Source organism: Neolamprologus multifasciatus, chromosome 17 (assembly GCF_963576455.1).
Source record: "Neolamprologus multifasciatus chromosome 17, fNeoMul1.2, whole genome shotgun sequence".
Lineage (NCBI taxonomy): Eukaryota > Metazoa > Chordata > Actinopteri > Cichliformes > Cichlidae > Neolamprologus > Neolamprologus multifasciatus.
In genome coordinates, this window is record NC_140455.1 from 17,206,033 (window position 1) to 17,227,625 (window position 21,593).

At 40.4% G+C, this 21,593-nt stretch overlaps 1 protein-coding gene and 1 long non-coding RNA gene across 2 annotated transcripts in view; one reads left to right on the forward strand and one right to left on the reverse strand.

The window, feature by feature from the left end:
- LOC146499214 (uncharacterized) overlaps positions 1-21,593 on the reverse strand; it is a 170,900-nt gene that overhangs the window by 91,285 nt on the left and 58,022 nt on the right. The gene's annotated exons all lie outside the window — the stretch shown is intronic.
- LOC146499220 (H-2 class II histocompatibility antigen, A-Q alpha chain-like) lies at positions 18,465-21,575 on the forward strand. The gene is made up of 4 exons (XM_085138205.1): positions 18,465-18,810; positions 18,944-19,186; positions 19,311-19,592; positions 19,678-21,575. The coding sequence occupies exons 1-4, from the start codon at positions 18,756-18,758 to the stop codon at positions 19,806-19,808; spliced, it is 711 nt and encodes a 236-aa protein (XP_084994331.1). The 5' UTR covers positions 18,465-18,755; the 3' UTR covers positions 19,809-21,575.

Consider the following 21,593-nt stretch of genomic DNA (forward strand, 5'->3'; position numbering starts at 1 on the left):
ATATAGTGAAAGAAAACAAATATCACAATAAGAAGTCCATTTTTCAGAAATGAGACCATCGGCAGATATATGTTAAGTCTTACTTTATACACTGCTGCTCTTACCGGTAGTCTGGAGTTCAGCTCCGGTTCTGGGTCCACTGATGTCCATGGAATTCAGACAAAGAATTGTAGATTTGTAGAACTGTACACAGGTTGGTAAGTTTTTAAGAACCATTTCTAATTAAATCATCAGTTCAAACAATTGTACATAAGTACAAGTTATTTGGATATGTCACTATTTTGCCATGGTTTGGAAGAAGACCTGAACTGTCATCCTCAGATGAGAGAAAATTAAAAGATATTCCTGCCTGCCATGAACTGGTTTACTGTCCCCTGAGAACCAAATTTTACACCGTCATGGAGTGAGAGAGTCATAACCTTCTCTAAAATCTAGGTTGGTACGCAAAACAAAACTAGAATTAAATGAGATAATTAATTAAAAAACAAAATTCTTAGTACAAAGTCTACGCTTACAAAATTATGAACATGGTAATAAATCCAGTCAATTTCTAGCGAACCAGCTAAAAATAAATAAAGAAAAAACAACTATATGTGCTGTTCAAGATTCATCTGGGAACACAATATTATACAACATTTTCAGGGATTTCTATAAAAGGTTCTATTCACCACAAATAAACCCATCTAAAAACGAAATTGATCAGTTTTTGGACAATATAGCTCTTCCAAAATTATTAGACACTCAAGCAATGGCACTGGATATGGATGCCCAATAATAAGGCTCCAGGTCCAGACAGCTTCCCTGTAGAATTCTACAAAGAATTCTGGACGATTCTAGCACCAATTTTTTACAGAGCGTTGTTGGAAATCAAAGAAAAGGGCAGACTTCCATTAAATATGAATTCTGCAAACATTAATCTCCTGCTAAAACCAGGCAAAGACCCTTTATATCCCTCAAGCTATTGTCCAATATCCCTTATAAATGTAGACCTTAAAATAATCTGCAAAACTCTCTCAAAGAGATTAGAGAAAATAACCAGCCTCTTAATTCATCCTGACCAAACTGGTTTCATAAAAGCTAGGCACTCATCAACAAATACACGTAGATAACTTAATTTGATAGACTACTCATACAGTAAAAACATCGAAACTACAATATTTTCTTTAGATGCAGAAAAAGTGTTTGACAGAGTTAACTGGAAATTTCTATTTGCAACTTTACAAAAATTTGGTTTTGGAACCTCTTTCATTAACTGGTTAAAAATATTATACAATTCCCCAACAGCTTGTGTCAAAACAAATGACCAAACATCCTCCAGCTTCTGTCTCCTGAGGTGCACCGGGCAGGGATGCCCACTCTCCCCTTCACTGTTTGCAATTTTTATTGAACCACTAGCAGCAGCAATTAGACAGAATACAGCAATTGAGGGCATAAAATGCAAGAACGTGGAACATAAAATCAGCCTTTATGCAGATGATGTGTTACTTTTTCTCCAAAACTCACAAACCAATCTCTCTGGGTTAATTGCATTGATAAACTCTTTTGCAAGAATATCAGATTACTCAATTAAATGGTCAAAATCTACAGTCCTTCCAATTAATTGCTCCTTCCATAACTCTTCTACACCACTGCAATCAGGAAATATAAAATATTTGGGTATTAATGTTTCTCCCAAGCTTGCAGATCTAACTAAATTAAACCATATCCCACTTTTAAAGAAGGTAGAAGGCGATCTGGCTAAATGGAAATGTCTACCCATATCACTCATGGGAAGGGTTGCCGCTGTAAAAATGATGGTCTTACCAAAAATAAATTATTTATTCTCAATGATCCCAACTAAACCACCACAAGATTGGTTCAGATCTCTAGATTCATATATGTCCAAATTCCTTTGGAAAGATAAACCCCCACGTATAAGCTTAAAAACATTAGAACTACCTAACTTTCAGCACCACTTCTTAGCCAACAGGCTTCAATTTATCTCAGGATGGCTAAAACATACCTTCTTAGACGAACCTTGGCTAGATGTAGAACAAGCACTTTGCAATAATCTAGAGATTTCAGACCTACCATTTATCAGCTCAAACATCCAACGACATAAATGCTTCAAAAGCGTCAACATCAGCTCTTCTCTGATAGCATGGTGGGAGTTTCTAAAATTGACGGAGTCTTCATTAATCCCATGCAAACATACACCTATATGGAACAACCCTGACATATTACAAAACAATAATATGATAAATTTTCCAGATTGGAGTGGTAAAGGAATCAAATACTTAGAACATATATTAGAAGGAACAGAATTTATTCCATTTGACAGACTAGTTACACAATATGGGATCAACAAGAAAAGATTTTTAGAATATCAACAAATTGAATCCATAGTAAAAGAAATTTAAACCTGGTCAAGTTGAACTACAAACACCATCAAGTGTGATACAATTTCTTACTCTTAAAACCCCCAAATTACTTTCTAAAATATACAGAATGCTTTCTAAAACAGATGAATCAATATCACTTCCTATTGCAAAATGGGAAGCGGATTTATCAGTTAACTTAGACTGTATTAAATCAATTGATTTAATACAAAATACTACATAGAGTACACTATACAGGTCATCGGATGTTCAAGATGGGCTTTACGTCTACCAACAACTGCTCACACTGTCAAACCAATACACTGGATAATTATATCCACACTCTTTGGTTCTGTCCACCAGTTCAGAAGTTTTGTCAGATATGTGAAGACTTATCGAAGTGTATGAAATGTAACATTCCAACTTCCCCTTTAGTGTTTTTGTTGGGCAGCTTAGATTATGTCACTACAGAAAAGAATATAGCCCACGTGGTTTTCACTGCCCTGCCAAGAAAACAGTCCTCATGAACTGGAAAAATAAAAATAATCTTAATTCTAACCAATATAGAAATTATCTAATGGATTACATTAGTCTTGATACAGCCTCTGCCACCACATCAGATCAATTGCTCTGGGCTCCTTTGATCAGCTCCATCACCTAGTGGGGGTGGGAGGTCACCTTCGCTGTTGTGATTGGTGTGGGGGTAGGGACAGGCTTGGGGTGTCGGGGGATTCCCCAGGAGCATCTTCCTTGGAGGGCTCAACCCGGGGTTGCGGTCATGGCCTGTTAAGGGCTCTGTTGGCTCTTAAGTGATGGTTTCCTCGTGGCTGCGTGCAGCAGGGCTAGGGAAGGTCTGTGCTGACGGACGTGGGTTACTGACCTGGTAGCCTGGCTGCCCCTGGGTGGGTCCAGGGCGGGTGTGGGGTTCTGGGAGCGCTCCGTCTCTGGGCTGGGGCGCTGGCTGGGCCTTGGGGGCTTGGGTCCTGGTTGGTGTTTCGCCGGGGTTGTGGGCGGGTGGATGTATGGGGGCTCAGCCCTGGCGCAGGGTGCCGCCAGTGCATCGAGCCACCTGGGGGGCTCTTCAACTGGTGGGGGAGGCTGTTACATCTTGCAGGAGGTCTCCTCTCTCCAGGAACTCACTCTGCAGGTGGGGGAAATATAGGAAAGGTGGAGGAAGAACTCAGCCTGGGTGTCTTGTGTAGTCTGGAAGATGAGTGGATGACGGGGTGGGTGCAGTTTTCTCTGTGGTGGGGTCGGGTGGGACTGGGTCCCGGTCCGGATGGGCATGGGCCCCCTTGCCCTGGTGGGTTGCAGAGTATGCAGGTGCCTACTGGGGTCAGCGGGGGAGTTGGCCCTAGGGAGGGGCCACTTGCCCCTCCCTTCCTTCCCTCCCCATCTCCAGCTGCCTCCCTTTTCCCGCTCCACCACAATCACCCACACATGCAGGGCTTTGGGGTGCAGGTGTGTCACCAGGGTGCAGGGGAGGCATCCCCCCCGTCCCCCGTCCCCTTCTGGCTGCCTGTGCCTCAATTTTATCCAACAACTTAGACATTCACATTACTCACACTCTCATAACACATACATATAGGACCTTGGGGGTGGGCACGCTACAGAGCATCCAGATGATTTGTAATCTTATGTGCAGCACTTTGTGATTCTGTCTTGAAAGGCGCTATATAAATAAAAATTCATTCATTTATTTATTTATGACCATCAGCGTGTACAACCTCACCCCTGGCACCATTGCTGACCTCTCAATTTTAAATACATGTATACATTGAGGGCTGTCAGGAGGGGCAATGCGCTTACCTGCTGCTCTCTGGCAGGTAGCTCCATGCCCTCCTGGGTTTTAAATGCACCTTAGAATACACATGCATCAACAATACATATGAGCGGGCAGAGGGAGGTTTGGAGTCTTCACACATCCCCGTTCTCTGTTGCCTGTTGGGGCGGGGGGGCTGGGAGGAGGAGTTGGCCATCCGATTGGGGTCTGGAATGTGGGGCCTCCCTACTGCTGCGGAGTCTGGGTGGTCTTCTTCTCTCCACCCCAGGGAAGAGGGTAACACTACCTGGGTCTGGGTGCAGTTTCCCCCTCCAGGGGCAAGGGTATCTAGACCTGGGGTATAGAGTATGCATGGGGAGTGTGATTGTGTGTACAGTGTCTATTTATGTCTGTCTCCACGTTGAGTGAGTGCTGAGTAATTGCATATAATAATAATAATAATAATAATTGATTGCATTTATATAGTGCTTTTCGGGGCCCTCAAAGCGCTGTACAATTCCACTATTCATTCACTCTCACATTCACACACTGGTGGAGCAAGCTACAGTTGTAGCCACAGCTGCCCTGGGGCAGACTGACAGAAGCGAGGCTGCCATATCGCACCATCGGCCCCTCTGGCCATGAGAGCATGAGGGTGGGAATGGATGTTTGTATCTGTGTGTACCTGTTTGTTTGTGTCTATATGTCAGGTCGGGTATCAGACGCCACCTCTCTAGGAACATCTCAGGCCCTCCAAGGTATTGAGGCCTATCGGCCTCTGGATGTCTGGAGCCTCCATACCTGCTTCATGCCCTGGAGGATGGGGCTATGGCTCCCCACACCCTCTAGCAGATCATTACATGAAGTAACCTTTTAAATACAAGTGCGCTCACGCTCACAGGTGTACACACGGGTGCTCACACACACAAACTACACCCTTTTTGGCTCCTACCTCAAAGTACACTGTACGCTGTCGATCCTACGTGCTGCACAATAATATTCAATATTTAGTATTTACTGTTATATTCACATAGATCATCGCGATGATGTTGTTTATTATATTGCTCTCTTTTTTTTTTGCTTTTTTTTTCTCTTTTTTCTTTCTCAACAGGTGATCCAGGTGATTGATATATGTATTTTTTGTGTGTTTGTTTATTGGTTTTTGTTTTTTGCCCTTTATCACCGTTCCTCTACCCCGCTGTTTTTCTTTCCCTCTTTTTTTCTCCCTTTTCTTTTCCCCAGTCAAGTCTGTCCCGTGTTTAGCAAGTGAAAATAAAATAAAATAAACAATAAAAGAAAAGGTTAATCAAATAGACCAATACGGCAAGGCTGGGATGGCCCATTTGGTAAAGTAAATCCGTTGGGCATCTTTCTTTGCCTTTAGACAATAATTCTGATGGCAAAAGAACCAAACGGGACAGGTGGAAAACCCCCCAAAAAACCCAAAACAAAAAAAACAAAAACAAGAAGAAACGTCCAGCAGAACCAGGCTCAGTATGGCACAGGGAGAGTGGAGAGAGAGAGACAGGACAAAATGGAAACTATGGGAGAGGACACGGAGTTCAAAAATGACTAATGATTAAATGCAAAGTGGGGATAAACACAGCAAAAAAAATGTGCTAAAAAAAAAAAGAAGCTAATTTTATCATTACAAGCACAGAGCAGCTAAGGTATGGTTCATGGCCAAAAACTGACATTTTAAGCCCAATCCTAAGAGGATGTCTGTCTCCTGAATCCAAACTAGAAGTTGGTTCCACTCAAGAGGGTCCTGAAAGCTGAAGGCTCTGATTCACACTTTTAAATACTCTAGGAACAACAAGTAAGCCTGCAGTCTGAGAGTGAAGAGCTCTCTTGAGATAACAGAGTGAATGTGAAAAGTGAATCTGTGTTAACTGTGAGCCCGTTTTCACTCCAACCACGTAACATACCCATGACTTTGCGGACTGGTGCCAGCAGAACTACCTCCAGATCAACACTGGTGGTAGACTTCCACAGGCACAAACATCTTGCACTGCAACCACTAAACATTCAAGGCATGGACATTGAGGCTGTGGACAGTTACAGGTACATTATATTATACTCAGTTGTATATAGCATTTGTATTCGTTTTTATTCTATTGTTTATAGTATTTTATTTTATTCTATTCTATTGTGTACAGTTGTGCACAGTATCTTATTCTTATCCTATTCCAGTGTTTTTCTAATTTTTGCTATGTAACTTTTCACTTTCTACTTTCTGCTGTAACAAAACAAATTTCCCACGTGTGGGACTAATAAAGGTTATCTTATCTTATCTTATCTTATCTTATCTTACCTTATCTGTCACGTCCCGAGGCATTCCTCAGGAACGTGAAAGGTAACCTTCGCGTTCCCATGATGTGCACTGGGTTGTGGATTGAATCCAATAGATTGATGTTTTGGCGGTAATACACATTCCAACGTGTATTCCAGCCCTAGCCCTAATCCTAACCCTAACCTTATCCCTAACCTTAACCACCACCTTAATCGTGTTAGGTAGTGTTTTCCAAAGTGATTACAGTAAAATAAATGTGTAGATTCATTCCAAACACTTCTCATGTTTCTTCATTTTTTTGACCTCATAATATAGGGACGTGTATGCTTATATGGGTGTCCGAAAGCGTAACATAGCGAAGATTTGTCATCTAGTGTAAAATGTTACGCTTTGAGAGTAAGAACGTGTTGGAACTGTCGAGCATGGTGGTGATAACATCGTGCTCTGGGCCTGTTCCACTTTCAGTTAAAAAGCCACACCCTGCTGTCTTAGTTAATTATATGTAAATCTCCAGCCTTCCTTTTATTTCAAAAATTCTTGAAAGAGTAGTTGTCAAACAGCTAACAGATCATCTGCAGAGGAATGGTTTCAGTCGGGTTTCAGAGCGCATCACAGCACAGAAACAGCTTTAGTTAAGGTTACAAATGGTCTTATGGCCTCTGGCAGTGGACTCATCTCTGTGCTTGTCCTGCTAGACCTCAGTGAAGTGTTCAATACTGCTGACTGTAATATTTTATTACAGAGATGAGAGCACGCTTTAGGTTTTACAGGTATGGATACCTGGTTTATCTATCCACGAAGCCAGATGACACATAGCAATTGGTAAAACTCAAATTTCCTGCTTCTACATTCAGCTAAAACACATTTTATTGTACTCTCCCCTAAAATGTTTGCAATATGGTATCTAACTAGATCCATATTGTGGATTGCATTACTGTGAACCCCAGTAACACTGTGAGGAATTTTAGAGTTGTTTTTGACCAGGATGTCTCATTCAGACATCCTGTCTCAGAGTAATGCTGAAAAGCTTGTTCATGCATTTGTTACACTAGACTAGACTTTTCAGGTTGTCTTTAAAACTCACTAAAAGCCTTCAGATGTTTCAAAATGCTGCACTGAGAGTACTCAGGGACTAGAAAGAGAGCACATTTCTCCCCTACTAGTTTCTCTTCATTGCCTCTCTGTTAAATCCAGAATCAAACTTAGATCAATCAAACAATCAATCAATCAATCAATCAATCTTTATTTATAAAGCACTTTTCATACAAAAAATGTAGCACAAAGTGCTTTACATGGTTAAAAGCAGCCCACCCCACCCCGCCCTCCAACTCACTCCCCACACTCTCATTAACATAAACGATCATGAATACACACATCCCCCCCCCCCCACAGCCCACACTTAAAGAGTAAAATTGGGCTGGGTACGCATGAGCCAAGTGAGATAGATTTGTAGATTGCATAAAGTGAATGAAATAATGAAGGAGGACTACATTTAAATTTGTCAGCTTGACCTTGGAAACATGGACACAGAACAATAGGTCCATGCCAGGATTTTGAATTAACTAGCAATTCTGCCAAAAATAATAGTCAAATATCCAGAACTATAGGAGAAAAAGAAAATCAGAAAGATAATATAATAAAAAAGAATAGAGCAAAAGTAGAAAAGCACAATGGGGCAACAACTGCTGCCCTTGGAAGAAAGAAAAAATATACAAAAAACAAACAGCACCTGGAAGAGAAAATTATGGGAAGAAAAACACAACACAAATCAACAACTGTGTTGTTTTTGTGTGTGAGTGTCTTTGTGTGCTTCTTTTTCACAAATGTGCTTTGTAAAGAGGTTGAGAGGCTGTAATAACCTCGGACCCGAGGCCCCACATGTTAATGACAACCAAGTGCCAACCCAAGCATATTTAGTGGATTTATATTTAGAAAGTTATTAAAGATGTATGCTGTTTACAGTTAAGGTTGCAAATTGTCCTGTTTTAGCTGAGACATCTTGTATAATGAGCAAAATTGGTGCATTGTGATTCTGGCACGCCACTGTCCCTTATTTGATAGTTAAAAACTTGGCAACCCAACAGCGATCCCACGCTAGAAAAACAGTTCAAAGATATCTTTAAAAACTCAGTAACCATGACATTAATGCCAAATGCAAACATCTCATCACAACTACCAGTAGAAACAGTCTCTTACTTTTTGTCTGAAGGGCTAGACTCACCACTGAATGCCAGAGGAACGTCTCTGGAAATGCGACGCTTCATAGACAAAAGCCTGGATCCAGTGAAGGATGAGGATCCTGGTCGATCCTTGTCCTTCTTCAGATCACTCATTTTTCAGTCTGAGAGAGGAACAAGCAACACTGAGTGTGTGCACAGAGCAAGAATCATGACAAACACGTTTGCCCAATAATTAGCCTGAAGACTAGCAGGACAGGAAATACAACACACACTCACACACACAACAACACACTCACACAGACACACATCTACACACACAGTCTAGCCTGTAATAAACCCAGTCGCCCCTGTACCTCATAAATGAACAGATCTCTTACAGTCCACAGAGAGACAGCTGACTCAGCAGAAAATGGAAAATGTTGGACTGACCATCACCCAAACATTTACTTTCATCCACTATTTTTTTTTTCAATTCAATTTTATTTATATAGCGCCAAATCACAGGGCCTCAAGGCACTTTATATTGTACAGTAGATCGTACAATAATAGATACAGAGAAAAACCCAACAATCATATGACCCCCTATCAACAAGCACTTTGGCGACAGTGGGAAGGAAAAATGCCCTTTTAACAGGAAGAAACCTCCGGCAGAACCAGGCTCAGGGAGGGGCGGCCATCTGCTGCGACCGGTTGGGGTGAGAGAAGGAAAACAGGATAAAGACATGCTGTAGAAGAGAGAAAGAGATTAATAACAAGTATGATTCAATGCAGAGAGGTCTATTAACACATAGTGAGTGAGAAAGGTGACTGAAAAGGAAAAACTCAATGCATCATGGGAATCCCCGGCAGCCTACGTCTATTGCAGCATAACTAAGGGAGGATTCAGGGTCACCCGGTCCAGCCCTAAATATATGCTTTACCAAAAAGGAAAGTTTTAAGCCTAATCTTTATGGAAGAAATATAGTATCATCAGAATTCAACTATTTTTAGACATTGAATTTATAACACTGAATTTTTATTGTGCAATTATTCAGTCTTGCTGACTGAATAATTTCATCTTGCATAATCTGAAACAAACACATAAAGACAGAAACAATTTATAAATTAACGTTCGATAAAATCTAAGAATTAATCATTTATTAGATACCAATATGAATATGTCTACCATAAAACTTGTGTGGAGCGAAGTTACATTCAATAAAGATGGTCTGGCATGCTACAACTTTATAGTTGTTAAATTCTGGGTACAAGTATACATACCCATCTTGTACATGTTTTTTATTATTATTATTATTATTATTATTATTATTATTATTATTATTATTATTATTATTATTATCATCCTACCCAATTACATGTTTCTTTTAATCAGAGTATGCTGTTTTAATGACTTTACAATATCATTTACATTATGTGCCTTACATTTTCCCTAATTGTATGTTATATTAATCCTATATTTCCGTTTTAATATTTCTAATGTTTGCCTTGTTTTCTTCACTGTCTGGTCTGCCTCTGTCTCGCCTGTATGGATGCATTTACACCTAAATTTCCCCAACAAAGGATGTTTTAATTCACCACTATTCCAGTGAAACACGAGTCTCCCATCTTCCTGCTACCGGTCTCGAGTTTTTGTTCACCAAAGCACACACCAACTTCATACTGACGGACAGATCACTGCCCTTTTCCCGACTTGTCTTACCGTGTTTTGTGGCTTTGGTTCACTTCACCTCACTCTTCCCCATTCTTGTCATTAAATCAGGCCGTTCTGCAACCATGGCAGCCATTCACTCTATGGCTTTATTCATGGTGTATTTTACCCCTTCACCAAAGGCTGTTCTCGTTTCCAACATTATATTTGCAGTGTTCGTTTATCTATCAATATCTGCGGAGTATGGTTTTGTACCGAGTATCCTATTTTCTAAAGCACAGCACAGAATGCTATTGACACCCTTTTCTCAACGAGAAGTCTGGCTCGGGAGGGCCCGAGTGCCCTGGAGGGGCTGCCGGATACACGATGGACGGGTGGCAGACCTGGAGAGTCATGTGCCTGGCGGGACTGTCGATCGAGGACGCTGAAGATATCTACCTATTCGGAACCATGATAACAGGGTTCTTGCTGATCGGAGCTGGCATGGCCCTGACTTATCGGAGAATTGAGAGAGCGGAACCGGCTGTTCAAACCCCCCCATTCTGAGGTCTCAGAATCAAAAGAATGACAACACCACGAAACAGAAGTTTGATACCATCATGAGGAGGCTCGCGGCTCTCCAACGGGAGATCGAGAGACCAGTGTCCGAGTGTTAAAGAACAGCTTTGAAAATTCTCCTGAGCTGCTCGCATGAAAGCAAATCAACAAATTTGAGATCATAATGCAGACACCACCACGGTGCCAGCTGCAGGCCCAAGGCTGAAGCCGGACAAACACTCCCTGATAACGACTGTGTGATGACTATTCTCCCCATTATTCCATCCCATGCAAGGCCACCTGGATTGGCTGGAGGACTGTTTACTTAGCCTGATAGGGCGAAGGACACTGTCTCAGCTGAACTATGGACACGCACACACATACATTTACACTGATAAGCACTCACTCATTCCCCCTCCCTTTCCAAACGCCTTCGATGCTTGGTTCCTGCGAGGGAACACGGCGGGTCTTTGTGCCGCGCTGGAATGGTAGCGCTGTGCAGGGCGGCTGCTGTGTTTGCTTCATATTACTCCTCACCCCCCACCCAATCCTGTGGCTTGTTATGTCTTCACAATGTTGTACTGTGGACATTTGTGTGCTTTTTTTGTGCAGAGGAGTTTTTTTGTTTCCTGTTCTCGTGCTGTCCTACCATGGAAGCACAGCATGAGTAGAGGTCTCTTTTTTTCCTCTCGTACTTTCCCGATGTTGTGTACATTCAGTGTTTTTTTTTCTGTAACGCTACCGATCTCCTACTTGTATCCCCATGTAATGTCTGTCTTATGTGTGTAAGGTCGGGGGGTGGGGGGTGGGGGGGGTCCCATTTCACTGCAGGGCAACCTGCATGTGGCGAATAAAGCTTTGATTGATTGATTGATTGATTGATGTAAAGGGTAGCTCGGTTAGCAGGATGCTAGCATGTAGCGCTTAGTGAGACACGCCTCAGACGAGTTGAGCAAAGACCCCGTCTGTGTACTTTATACGTGAGCAACGGATTTAAATAAAATTAACGTTTCAAAAGACAAACTTGAAGATAAAAAAACAATATTTCACCTTACCGGAGAACCGCCAGACAGGCAGTGGAGGCGTGGAAATTGTCTTTGAGTTAGTCAAATGTTTTCCTTAGTTCGAGTAGATGATAAAATGAAAGAAAAATGAATGGGATTTTAAGTAGGACTAGGCGTTCTGTAATGATCTCTATTTAGGAGAAATACTTAATCACTCACCTTTAAACAGCTCTCTTTTAGGAGACACACTGCTGGCTAACGGTGTCGTGTGATCAAACAGCGTAATTTAATTGGCTGAAATCTGCTCGACTTGATCTAGTGCTGATTGCTCTGGCTTGGGTCATTCAAGTTCATCACTTTTGCAGTTGAATTTTTGCAGGTGAAATTTTTGCAGGTGAATATTTGATGGTGAATTTTTTGCAGGTGAATTTTTGCAGGTGAATTTTTGGAGTTGAATTTTTTGCAGGTGAATTTTTGCAGGTGAATATTTTTGCAGGGAAATTTGGAGGATAAAAAAAATAGTTGAATTCTGATGATACTATATTTCTTCCATAAATCTTATAAGTAGAGATAGTGTCTGTCTCCCGAATCCAAACTGGAAGCTGGTTCCACAGAAGAGGGGCCTGAAAACTGAAGGCTCTCCCTCCCATTCTACTTTTAAATACTCTAGGAACAACAAGTAAGACTGCAGTGTGAGAGCAACGTGCTCTAATAGGGTGATATGGTACTACAAGGTCATTAAGATATGATGGGGCCTGATTATTTAAGACCTCGAGGAGCAGGATTTTGAATTCAATTCTGGATTTAACAGGAAGCCAATGAAGGAAAGCCAAAACAGGAGAAATCTGCTCTCTCTTTCGAGTCCCTGTCAGTACTCTTGCTGCAGCATTTTGGATTAACTGAAGGCTTTTCTGGGAGTTTTTAGGACATCCTGATAATAATGAATTACAGTAGTCCAGCCTGGAAGTAATAAATGCGTGAACTGGTTGTTCAGCATCACTCTAGACAGGATATTTCTAATTTTAGAGATGTTGCGCGAATGGAAGAAAGCAGTCTTACATATTTGTTTAATATGTGCGTTGAAGGACATGTCTTGGTCAAAAATGACACAGTGTTCTTCACAGTGTTACTGGAGGCCAAGGCAATGCCATCCAGAGTAAGAATCTGGTTAGATACCATATTTCTAAGATTTTCAGGGCCGAGTACAATAACCTCAGTTTTATCTGAATTAAAGAGCAGAAAGTTAGCGGCGATCCAGGTCTTTATGTCTTTAAGACATTCCTGCAGCTTAACGAATTGGTGTGTGTTATCTGGCTTCATGGACAGATAGAGTTGGGTGTCATCTGCATAGCAGTGAAAATGTATGCTGTCTTCTAATGATACTGCCTAGGGGAAGCATGTATAATGTAAACAGAATTGGTCCTAGCACTGAACCCTGTGGAACACCATAATTGACCTTAGTGTGTGAAGAGGACTCTCCATTTACATGCACAAATTGGAGCCTATTATATAGATATGATACAAATCACTGCAGCGCAGTACCTGTAATACCTACAGCAGGGGTGTCCAAACTCCGGCCCACGGGCCAACTGCGGCCTGCGATCCATTTTTAATTGGCCCGCAAGTAATTTTATAAATAGAATCGAATATGGCCTGCACTTCAACTTTTGCTTGAGTGTATTGCACTTCTTAGTTTTAACACCAGGGGAGCTACTGTTGATCGAGGCAGTTGCTCCACCAAAAAGGACAATCACAGAAGAAATTTAGCCCAAGTTAGTTACTAAACATGGCAGAACCAAAGAAGCGAAAGGTAGAAAGTGAATGCAGAAAATTTCAGACATGGTGGGAGAGTGAATATTTCTTCAAAGAATTCAAGGGGAAGTGTGTCTGTTTGATCTGCACTGAAATTATGGCAGTTATGAAAGAGTATAATGTACGACGTCATTATGAAACCAAACATCAGGCCTATGCATCCTACACTGGTGCTGAGCGAGAGCAGAAATTAAAGCGAAAGGTAGCTCTCCTGCAGGGTCAGCAACAGTAATTTTTTTGGGCTCAAAAGGTCCAGGAAAAGGTTACAATAGCCAGCTATGAGGTCGCCCAACTCATCGCAAGACATGGCAAACCTTTTTCAGATGGAGACCTCATAAAACACGTTCTCGTTAAAGTCACCGAAATAATGCGCCCGTCAACAACGTCAGCATGTCCAGAAATCCAGTTGTTGAAGACTTGTCAGCCAACATTAAACTGCAACTGTCTGATAAAGCGGTGCTTTTGATTTTTACTCCATCGCATACGATGAGAGCACTGATGCCACAGACACCACACAGCTGCTATTTTTTTGCGGGGAGTGGACGAGCACTTTAGGTGAGTAAAAAATATATTCCACAGTACCCGTGTGTTAATGTGCAGGTACACATGCTTCAAATATCAATAATGCGCATCAATTCTGTCACTACCCTGCTTTTGCGCGCCACTTTCTTTATATGCGCTTTTCTTGTTAACACACAGAGTACACACCGCTGTGCACTGCCCACGTACACGCAAAGTCAGCTGATCTCATCTGATGCAGATTTGCTCCTTGATCAAGTGACATTTGTCTGGATTTTTGGCACGAGTGGCGATCAGCACCGCTGCTGGATGTCCCGATTTGCATACCCAGCGCAGCTGATACTCACCAGAATAATTTACTAAAATTATATGCACTCCTGTTATTAAGTCCAGTTCAGTCTGTTAATGTTGATAACGGTTTCAAACAAACGTTAATAGGTGTGTTGCTAAGCCTATTAACTTAAATAACAAACTTGAAATGTGCCCGTCCCATTTTCCCCTTTATTGTTTTTTCTCTGTGCTGTAAATCTTCTGTCTAAGAAGAAATCTGAGGCTGCTGTTCTGAGAATGAGCTACCAAAGCTTTTTCTGAATAAATCAATAAAGATCCATTTATGGAAAGCTGTGATGAAGGCAGTTTTGTCTTTAATTATATTCAACAATATAATATATTCGACCACTTGTAAGTGATTTTTCTAACTTTAATACACTAAAGTTAAGGTTATATACCTAATTTCTAGTAAGTGGCCCACCTCCTCCTATAGTTTTATGTATGTGGCCCTCAGTGAAAAAAGTTTGGACACCCCTGACCTACAGCATGCTCTAATTGTTCTAATAGGATATTATGGTCAACAGTAAAGAACGCTGCACTGAGGTCTAGCAGGACAATTACAGCGATGAGTTCACTGTCAGAGGCCATAAAAAGATCATTTGTAACCTTAACTAAAGCTGTTTCTGTGCTGTGATGAGCTCTGAAACCTGACTGAAACTCTTCAAATAAGCCATTCCTCTGCAGATGATCTGTTAGCTGGTTGACAACTACTCTTTCAAGGATTTTTGATATGAGAGGAAGGTTAGAGATTGGCCTATAATTAGCTAAGACAGCTGGGTCTAGGGATGGGACTGGGACTGGTTTCTGAGTTTTACAGCTGGGGTGGACAAGGCTAACCATCAGGCTTTCAAATGAATTAAAAGTCTGTCTTGGTCTTTCGTTGATTAATAGGCTGGTGTGAAAAATTGCTGCCACACTGCCCCCTCGGCCTGTGCTTCGAGATTTGTGGTAGTTAAAATGACTTGGGGGTGTTGATTCATTTAAACTAACATAATCATCCTGCTGCAACCAGGTTTCTGTAAGGCAGAGTAAATCGATTTGTTGATCAATTATTAAGTCATGTACTAACAGCGACCTAATATTTAATAATCCACATTTCACTGTTTTACTCTTTGGTTCAGATGTGGATACTGTATTGTTCTTTCTTTGTGATTTTTTATGCTTATTTATGTTTTTCTGCTGGTTTTTAGTTTGTTTTTTGTCTGTTTGGGAGCTGACACAGTCTCTATGGAGATGGGGTTTTGGTGGGGTAACAGGAGGAGAGAAGCTGCAGAGAGGCCTCTGAACGTTATTCTGCTGATAAATTCTGACACCACAAAAATGCACAGTCTGCTCTGTGACTGTAAAATGAAGTCTGTTCTTGCTTGAGCAGGGCAGCCCCTCCCTCCATTCAGTCATTTGACTAAATTACAGGTGTTGAGATACAGATCAGCTTCTTTCAGAGCTACAAGATCTTCCTATATGCGTCTCTTGCGTCAGATCATTTGTAAACACAGAATTCATTTCCATTTCAATGTGAATGATAAAGGAGTAGTTACATGAATACCAACTTTAATTTTACGGCTTGTCACTCTGATGTTTCCCTAAGCTCAGTGTTCCCACATCTAAGACTCAAACACTGACCCTAACCCCCAAGCTTTTCTGCAATCTGGATGTGATCTTTGGCCCAGGACTTTGAAATAATTCCTCAAAACTTCATATTTTATAAGTCCCATCAGTTCTTTATTGACTTGTTTAATTATTTTATGTTATTGATTTAGTGTATGTGCCATATTATTCATATTGTTAAGGTTTTATGGCATTTTATATTTCTTTATGTTTTAACTGTGTTAACTCCTCTTATTTTTGGTGATCTATTTGATTTTCATAAAATAATTTATCCAACAGCTTTTTATCTGCATCACTTGTAATTTGGGATAGGGATGCAGTAATCTAACATTACCAGTAATGTCATAATAGGCTCTATAGATGGTAAACTAGATCTGCAGATGCACAGGAAATGCAAAGTCAGGAAACATGGAGAACACAGCTTAGAGGCATAGATAAGTAGAGAAGACAACAAGGGCAAAGGAAGTTGGAGACAATATATACAAGTGATAACAAATGAGAAGGAAACAAGTGGTGAACTAAACAGCAAATCAGTGAGAGCAAGGAAAGTAAGTAAAGCTACACATGGCATAGAGGAAACACGCCTTTCAATGTATAAACAGGACATAACTACAAAGAAGCAGACACAGGCAGTAAGGATACTAAATACAGTGACTTGTAAAAGTATTCAGCCCCCTTGAACTTTTCCACATTTTGTCACATTACAGCCACAAACATGAATCAATTTTAGTGGAATTCCACGTGAAAGACCAATACAAAGTGGTGTACACGTGAGAAGTGGAACGAAAATCATACATAATTACAAACCGATTTTACAAATAAATAACTGCAAAGTGGGGTGTGCGTAATTATTCAGCCCCCTTTGGTCTGAGTGCAGTCAGTTGCCCATAGACATTGCCTGATGAGTGCTAATGACTAAATAGAGTGCACCTGTGTGTAATCTAATGTCAGTACAAATACAGCTGCTCTGTGACAGCCTCAGAGGTTGTCTAAGAGAATAACAACACCATGAAGTCCAAAAACATACCAGACAGGTCAGGGATAAAGTTACTGAGAAATTTAAAGCAGGCTTAGGCTACAAAAAGATTTCCCAAGCCTTGAACATACCACGGAGCACTGTTCAAGCGATCATTCAGAAATGGAAGGAGTATGGCACAACTGTAAACCTACCAAGACAAGGCCGTCCACCTAAACTCACAGGCCAAACAAGGAGAGCGCTGATTTTAAAATGCCATGCCAGGTGGCAGCATTTAACTAAATACAGTAATTAGGATTGCAGTATTGTGGGTTAAACGTTCCTGGGGTGTTGGCTCTCCCTGTGCCCAGTGGCTTTTCCTCCTCACCTAGAATTTATTATAAGAACAACGAGCAGGCAGATCAATGATTCTGCTTCACCTGCAAAAGCTTCAAAACTCTTCTTGTGCCACGCTTGTAAAGATTATGAATTAGAGCTTATGGAGCCATCAACACTTACCATCTGTTGTTTCTGCTAAGCTCATGTACTCCCATTATTTTATATTACACAATTACCTATATTTGTATCACATATGTGATACAAATGAGATGTGATATATATATGTGATATATATTATGTTTGATCCTATATTGCACACAGATATGCATTGTAGGATAGCTTTGGATTTAGGCTCAGATACTAACAGCCATAAGGAGAGAGAAGCCTTCTTCTCTGAGGAATGTGTGAGAGGGATCGTCCGCCAGGACTGGTGATGTCACCACAAGGTATAAAACTTTAGTGCTGACTTGTCTAGAGAACAACAGGGCTATGAATTCTGGTGTTAGGGAATGTCCAAAAAGGTGCAGAAGAAGAAACATGAGTCAGACATAGTGTAACAGCTGTTGGATTGTTAGTACTTGACCACTAGGCGGAGCTCTTGTAATGATAATGTAATTAACGCATTTTATTTTGTATGTTTTATTTTTATGTTGAGCATGTTAACATTTAAGGTAAGGCCAGAGGCCACTTCCTGTTTTGGGAAAAAAAGGTCAAAGAAGCTGCTCATGGTGACGGTCGAGATGTGTGAATGTCAAAGAAGAAATAGCAAGTCCTAAGTTCACAATACACTGGTTTGTCCACTTGCAGGCCAAAGTGGTATGTTTGTTTATATTTTGTGAATTTTATATTGCAATATGTTTAAAGGCTGGAATATAATTTTCTTGTACATTTGTATTCACCAGTTCTACAGTGTACCTGTGTACGTTAAGAGAAGCACAGTAAACATAAGTAAAGAAGAACTCTCGTGTCTCTCGTGTATGTGTACAAGCCGGCATACACAGGGTCTAAAGTCTCCAACTGCTGACCAATCATGTTAACATTCTGGTTTTACCACACGCAATAAAAGTCTTTAGAGAGACGGAGGTCCACGGCACCATGTAAAACTAATTTGAATTTTAAATGTTTAATTATAAATTGTGAAAACTGATAATTTGAGCATTTTTGGCTTCTCTCTCATAAAAACCCAACAGTATCCACAGTGAATGTGTTTATTTGGATTAGATTTTTTGCTCAATAAACTGTATTTATCTTAGTTTAAGCTGTTCAGCAAGTTCTACTTGACTCTTCCCCTCCTCCTGTTCTCTTCCCAGCAACATTTATATGATTTGTTTAACAATGAGGAAGTTGTCTTGTATCACCGTCAACTTTGATACTAAAGACAAGGCAGAACACAGAGAAGTACAGACTGAATATGTTCCTTAAAACTATAATTATTTTGTCTACAGCAGCCTGCGTCGAGGCTGAAGGTAGGTATCATTATTTCCCATTACTGGTTAATCCGTAAACTTTCATCTTGTAAGCTGTATTTATGATTTATTGTTTTTGTAATTTAGAGTATATTAACACTGTGTTTTTAACTGTGTTGTCACTTGATCCTAGGAAGTCATACACTTTGTCACATCTATGGATGTTTTGACTCAAGTGATACTCAAATCTGTGCAGCATTCGATGGTGATGACGTATACTATGCAGACTTTAAAAAAGATCTTCTGATTTGGGAGAGCAAAATTCCCATAAGTTTTCATTTACCCGACGCCTACAAATATGCAGTATTATATCGAAGTATGTGCAAAAATGACATCTACAGATGGAAGCCAGACAAGTCTGTAATAAAGAAAAAAGGTCAGTGAACCTCAAACTGTTATGTTTCCTGTTCAGTTTTCACTGTTTATGCTGCAAGTTTTTTAGATATTTTTTTTAAACCAGAGAGTTGAATTTAAGCAAATCATGTGTTCATTTAATTTAGAACCACCAGAATTCATCATCTACCCCAGAGATGAAGTGATAACAGGGGAAGATAATACCCTCATCTGCTTCATCAACCACTTCTTTCCTCCTTCGATCAACATTAAGTGGACCAAGAATGATGTAGAAGTAACAGTGGAAGACCCTTTCATCAAAACTTTGTCCAATCCTGATGGGACTGCTTATGTTTTGTCCTACTTCAACTTTGTGCCAGAGAAAGGAGACATCTACAGTTGCACTGTGGAACATGAAGCGCTGGACGAGCCTCAGACCAAGTTTTGGGGTGAGAACAAAGAAGCTTCAGATATTTTAGCACATATATTACGTTTTAATGTCTAGAATTCATTTCTTTCTGCTGTCCTCTGCAGAGGTTGAAACAGATGAGCTCAGCAAAGGTCCAGCTGTCTTCTGTGGACTTGGCCTGAGTCTTGGATTGCTTGGAGTTTTCATAGGAACCTACTTTTTTTTTAAAGCAGGGAACTCTGGTCCCGCTGGTTGAGATGTATACTACATATTAGGGATGTACCGATACTGGTATCGGGTATCGGGGCCGATACTGTAAAATATGTGTGTACTCATACTCGTAAAAGTTAACCGATACCATGAACCGATACTAACTTATTTCATTAATCAGAGGGTGGCATGTCATTTCTGTTGTAGTTTTTTAGATTGGCCACTAGGGGGACATCCCGCGCTAGACAGGCACAGGGTTAGGCGAGTGAGACTGGCGGCCCCAGATAAAAAAGAGAAACTGGAGGCTGCTGTAGCTAGGCTAAGCAAAATGTCAGCAGTGTGGACCGGAACAGCCAACTTTTACTCAGGTTTTGGAAAAGCGATGAAAAATGTCAAGAGAAAATCCACGGGCAGTTTAAATAACAGAGGCTCTGACTCATTTTATCGCTCTGGATGACTAATGCCGGCCGTGGAAAACATAGGATTGCACCGTCTTCTCAGCATACTCGAGCCGCGATATGAAATTCCCAACCGCCCATACATCACACACATAATGGTGCCAAAACTTTCTGAAGAGGTAAACACAAGCAGTGTGTGTGCGATGTCAGTCCTTGGTTTAACGGCGCAGTGGACTGATGATCCACGGGCAGATGAGGAGTTCGTCAATGCCAAATACTTTTGTTATTTTGTTTGTTTGTTTACAATATGGACACTCTGCAACACGTTTATTTTATTCTCAAACCTAATTTGTATTTACTTTTATTCCAAACAGAAGTGTTTATTTATTATTCTGAAAGCTCGAGACAGTGCCAATAGTTCAGTGGTATTTTGTTAAATTACAATGTGGACACTCTGCAATAATTTAACAGAAGTGCTTATTTTTCACTTGAAATTTTTTTGTGGTCATTTTTATTAAGATTTAATTTTTTATTGGCAGAGAATAAAATAAAACCTGTCTTCCAATTCATTGCATTTGTGTGTGTGTGTGTGTGTGTGTGGTAGAAGTATCGGTTTTTGTACTCTGTATCGGCAAGTACTCAGATCCAAGTATCGGTATCGTATCGGTTTGTAAAAATTGGTATCGTTGCATCCCTACTACATATTTTATAGAGCTCAGATTGCATAGTCCTTAGTTTGTTTCCAGCAGGCATAACTTTCATCTGTGTTTACTGAGAAACCTGAACTGTCTCTTATTTTCATTCCTTGTGTAATGGCTCATATGCTGTGTTAAAATTACCAGCGACAATTGACATTTTCCATTATGAATACACTAGTCCCACAGATTTAAGTCTTTCTAGTTAAAAAATAAAGCAGTAGTTCTTTGGCTGATGTGTCAGTGTTTCTATAATAAAAGTCTTTCATACTATTAATACTGTGCAGTAAAGCTGAACGGTGATATCAGCACTTTTCATACGACATTTTTAGATGTGACGCGCTGCAGCACATTTTTGGTTCTTAGCGTTAGTGCAGAGCGTTAGTGCAGAGCTTGAAGTCTGCATTACTGGTATTCTAGCACTGAAATATGCCTTACTAATGATCCATAACTCTAAAATCATATTAGGTGCATTATGCCAAGTAGAATGAGAAAAAAGACTTAATGGTGTTTTTTTTTCCAACTGAAATAAAATAAAAACCAGACTAGAAAAAAGAATGTATCCATAAACGAATTAAACACATTGTTGCTGAGACGTCTACCTGATTGTAAGTCATCATACTTCATAAGTATTATTAATTTAATTACTACACTATTATTAACACGGATGTGAAAACTAAGTTTAAAAAATATATAAATAAACCGATACAAGTGAAAACATTCTGGAAACTTACTGAA